The sequence below is a fragment of the Octodon degus genome, unplaced genomic scaffold (genome assembly GCF_000260255.1).
Source record: "Octodon degus isolate 3935 unplaced genomic scaffold, OctDeg1.0 scaffold00273, whole genome shotgun sequence".
In the NCBI taxonomy this organism is placed as follows: Eukaryota; Metazoa; Chordata; class Mammalia; order Rodentia; family Octodontidae; genus Octodon; species Octodon degus.
This window is the reverse complement of record NW_004524849.1, coordinates 2,203,036-2,207,915: the sequence shown is the minus strand read 5'-3', so window position 1 is coordinate 2,207,915 and position 4,880 is coordinate 2,203,036. Positions and strand designations below refer to the sequence as shown.

Here is a 4,880-nt window from a genome sequence, read left to right as displayed (position 1 = left end):
GAACTTTCTTTTTCTTTGGCCTTTGTACATACCATTTGTATCTTTTTAAGTCTGTTTACATTCATGATATAATTCAAACCAATCTCTGCACTTGGGACAATGAGTGTGTTTCTTGAGTTTAATGCTTTCCAGTCAAGGTACTATTGCCCATTGCTTGTAGGCTCTGACTTTAGTCTGTGTCCTTCTTGGCCCGTTCTTTTCATGCTACATGTGGGCCAGTCTTGGGCATTGTGTTCCAAATGAGTGTTTGCCCCCGCTGGCCGGGGTAGGGCCCATGGAGTACTAATTGCTTACGAAATCTAGTTGTTGGGCCTGCAGATTTCAATGGAGTTGGCACACCATTTCTCCTAACTTCATTAGAAAATAGTGATTAGCCTCTTGACTGCTCCTAGACAATGGCTGAGAAAGGTAAGCACATCTCCATCAATCATCAGGACAATTAGAAATCCTGTTTCCCTTATAATCTTCATCACACTAGGCAGAGCCACAGTAAAGATGACAGGGGCCCCACTTGCCACACCAAGCTGGGCACCTATCTCTCTCAGGAACCCAGAGAGACAGTGGGTTGGACATCATGGTCACCTCCACCTGTTCAGACCAGCTAATGTACTTCACCCTACTGCAAGAGCACTGATTAAGGCAAGGGCCAGTGAGCTCATGAGTGTTGCAGTACCCCGAGGCTGGCTACTGACTTCAGGAAAAGTCTTCCTTAATTCCCAAAGTGTATTTAAATTTTCCTGAGATGGGAGAAGGAAATCAGTTATTTTAAATATTATTTAAATTTCATAAGCAGATATCTCGAGTGATTCTCTACTTTCCTTCCTGCTTCTAGTCCCAATATTGCTCTTGTCCTTTCATAAATCTTTTTTTTAGTGTATTTAGTACAGGGTCTACAGAGTCGCAGTAGAGAGGTTGGACTCATAGTGATACTCCTGTTTTCAGCCTCCCAAATGTTGGGATTACAGGTGTGTGTCACCACACTCGGTTTTGAGCAAAATTTTAGAAGATATTTAGGAAGGCTTTTTTAAAAAAAAAAAACACCCTGACAAGTTTATACAGATTCCAATATTCTCTTTAACTTGCAAATGTCCAATTGTTCCAAAATATTTTTTCTTTTCTCTTCCCTTTATAAAAGCTATATCTAGATCTAGTATAGATAGTATTCATAAACCATCACAATATTTCCAGCAGAACGTGGATTGGTAATTAACAATATCCAGTAACGTCTAAACTCCCTTCATCACTCCAAAAATCGAAAGCCACTGGAGAACCTAGTGAAGTCTTCATCTGATGTTATAAACAGAGAAAACCTAGAGTGAAGGTTAACCTTTCACATGGAACAACTTTTCACAAGCCAACCTCAGCTTTTAGGAAATAAAAGCAGCAGAGTTATCTCCCTGAAGACCCACTGTCAAGGAAAGGAACTGTTGCTCTTTTGAGGAATATCATCTTACTGACATCACTGGGAAGTCCTGCTTTCCTGACATGCTGGTAACCAATTTTGGGTGGACAAGATCCAACAGGTCTCTGGCCTGAAGGAAGTCAATTCTATGCTGAAGGTGCAGGGAGGGGAGAATCCAAAACTAATTCTAGTTTTTCCACACCACGAGGTGTTTGTGCCAAGGTGGCTGTGTGAGTCATTCTCAGGGAATCCATCCTGCTAGAACTGAAAACAGCTACTTCAAAAGTAGAAGGAAAAGGTGTTTTCTCCCACAGCCATCCAGCCTTTGGAGGTTTAGTAGTGAAGTAGACCTTTCTCCCACAAAATGCTCCATGTGTTAACCACATGGCTATAAAGAAAAGTAAAATACAAAATTCTGTAGTTTATAAAACTTCATAAAAATTAGGATTTCAGTCACCCGACACCCCTGACCATTACAATTGCACCAACTCCACTTGGGCTCCTCAGCACCCTCAGCTTTCTGTCTGGCTCATTTTGGCATCTTCACTGTCTGTCAGCTGCTCCTATCCTTCCTGGCATTAGCTATTTTATTTTCCTCGTTGGGCAGCTTCTCCTCCTCAGCTTTTCTTTATAGACCTGGGCTGTGGCTTTGAAGGAGCAGGTTTAACTGACAGCGTGCAGAGCTCTGGGACTCATCTATCAGGTTGGCTTTGTCTCCCACAGCGTCTCCCTTCTGACTTCTCTTGGCCTAGTGGTGGAATGTACATGCTGGACAGCAGGGTGCTGTGGTCCAGGCAGGTTGTTCTCAGCTTCTCTTCTTTACCCTGCTCCTTCCTTCTTTTTGTAGGTTCTACAGAGCAGTGCTGGTGAACCTTTTACAACTTTCAATGATATAAACAGCCCAGTGTGGCACACGTACCGTTGTTTTGCTACCACTGCCACAGAGGATGGAGTTTGTGTGCAGAGCAAAATAAGGAAAATGAGAACAAATACATTTAGATAATGATGGGGTATAAAGAAGAATGGTAGTTCCAGCAGATACTGACTAGGACTGAAGCCATCCAAAGCCTGACTCTGTGATTTTGCTACTAAAACCCTTAGCTATTAGTGAAATCTCCTTTTGTATCCTGAATGCAATAGATCCTTGTTTGAGCATGAAAAAAAATTGAATTTGAAAAATTTGTTCTTTCCATTGGGGAAACAGCAGTGGAAACATGTCAGTAGATGTTTCTGTTCTTTGTGACTGTTGAAGAATGTTTACCCTCTAAGGTCATTCATCTTAGTTGAGATTTCTGTGGCCTTAGAACCAGGAGCTAAATGATTAAATTAGGCCAGGGTGTAGCTTGTTGGTAGAGGCCCTGAGTTTAATTTCCAACACACATAAGCACACATGCACACAAATGTGTACATACAAAAATTGTTAATTTACAGAGTTCAGATAGCCCAGGGAAGAGATGACCATTGTGAGATCTCCAGTTGGTCAGGTGCTTCGACTTAGCCATCATCAGCTGATCAGCTCTGGGGTTCTTCTCTGTCCAGGTCCTTAGTAACTTGGTGATGGAGGAGCTCCTACCAACCCTTCAGACAGATCTGCTCCCTAAAATGAAGGGCAAGAAAAATGACAGGAAGAGGGCCTGGTTTGGGGTAAGTGCTGATATTGTTTTCCAGCTGTGCTTCTCCTACTGAACATTCCCTTCCCCGTGCTTTTTAGAGCATTGTTTAGACCTATTAAATAACTCCTTCTTTGGGTGGAGAAATGTCTATATCAAGCCTGCTTAATCTCTCTTACATAAGAACTAATCCAAACAGACTTGAACTTTAAAAGAAAACTTGAGTGTGTGCAGTTTTGTTTATATTATGGGAATCTGGGGTGGGCCCTCCCCTTCATTCTATCAGAGACTCACACATGATCAGCCACGATTCCCGTGTGACTCTCGTTGCAGCTCCTGGAAGAAGCCTACAACCTGGTTCAGCACCAAGTCTCGGAAGGATTAAGTGCCTTGAAGGAAGAATGCAGATCCCTGACAAAGGGCCTGGAAGGAACAATTCGTTCAGACATGGATCAGATTGTGAATTCAAAGAACTTTTTAATTGGAAAGATCAAAGGTCAGTGGAGATCACCCATGGTCCTGCTAATTAAAAAAGCTGTATGCTTCAGGACCCACACATAGTTAGAATACAGTAAGTGCATATTGAGAATGTTGAACAAAACCCAAACACGTTCAGATTTCTCATCATGATTCCCTAAATAATGCAGCATAATGACTACTGAATTTACATAGATTTACCTTTTATTAGATATCATAAATAATCTAGAGGTGATTTAAAGTTTGTGAAAGATACAGTTGGATGTGCACAGTTTATTTGCAAAACAGTGTACCATTTTATATCAGAAACTTGAATATCCTTGGATTTTAGTATCCTTGGAGCTGGGTTGGAGGTCTGGGTCTTAGACTAAGTTGCTCAATGATACTTTTTTGTTTTTTAAAGGGAAAAACAACAATAGAAAAACAACACATTACAAACAACATAAGAGTTTCACTAAATAAGATGATAGGAATTCAACAGTGGTTGTTATGTTGCATATTGTTGTCTTCAAATTAGTTGTTCAGATTACCAGGGTAAACAAGCAAAATTGAACAGTTGTTGTGTGTGTGTGTGTGTGTGTGTGTGTGGAACTGGGAATTGAACTCAGGACCCTGTGCTTGTCAGGCAGGTGCTTATTCTACTGAGCTATCCCCCTGGCCCCAAGCAAGCAAAATTGATTAAAAAACATAAAAATAAAAAAAAATGTAAGCATTAACTTTTCCCTTCAATAGAACAGTAGAAATCAGCAGTATAATTTTCTTAGCTATCCTGTATATATTTCTTTCTTTCTTTCTTTCTTTCTTTCTTTCTTTCTTTCTTTCTTTCTTTCTTTCTTTCTTTCTTTTCTTCCTTCCTTCCTTCCTTCCTTCCTTCCTTCCTTCCTTCCTTCCTTCGACCCAGTTGTTCATTCCCTTTGAGCAGTTTCTTTCCCTTTCACAGTTTCTATTTTATCTTTTAGATCTTATTTACTCTTTCAGATTCTAACACTAGGGAGACAATAAGATGTTTACACATGTGGGTCTGATTTATTTAACTTATGAATATGGTGTGTAGTTGTATTCATTTACCTATAAAAGCCTTGAGTTTATCTTTCTTTATAGTTGAGTAATATTCCATTGTGGAAAAATACTGCATCTTTTTTATCCATTACTCAGTTGATGGGAATTTGATTGTTTCCAAGACTTCAGTAAGACAAATTGCACTGCTAGCTATAAACAAGTGTGCACATATGTCAGTGTGGTGTGATGTTTTCAGTTCTTCTGGAAAAATACTCAGAAAGGGAATAGCTGGGGTGAATGGGACCTCTAACCCTAGTTTTTGAGGAATCTCCACACCAATTTCCATAGTGGTTGTACTAGTCTACATTCCCACCATCAGTGGAGAAGGGTTT

General features: G+C 40.3%; 1 protein-coding gene across 1 annotated transcript in view; it reads left to right on the top strand.

Annotated features, from left to right (window-relative positions):
- Fam129a (family with sequence similarity 129 member A) overlaps positions 1-4,880 on the top strand; it is a 179,948-nt gene that overhangs the window by 154,457 nt on the left and 20,611 nt on the right. The window contains exons 7-8 of the mRNA XM_004646607.2: positions 2,942-3,046; positions 3,346-3,508. Of these exons, the coding sequence (XP_004646664.1) occupies positions 2,942-3,046; positions 3,346-3,508 (268 nt within the window). The remainder of the gene's footprint in view (positions 1-2,941; positions 3,047-3,345; positions 3,509-4,880) is intronic.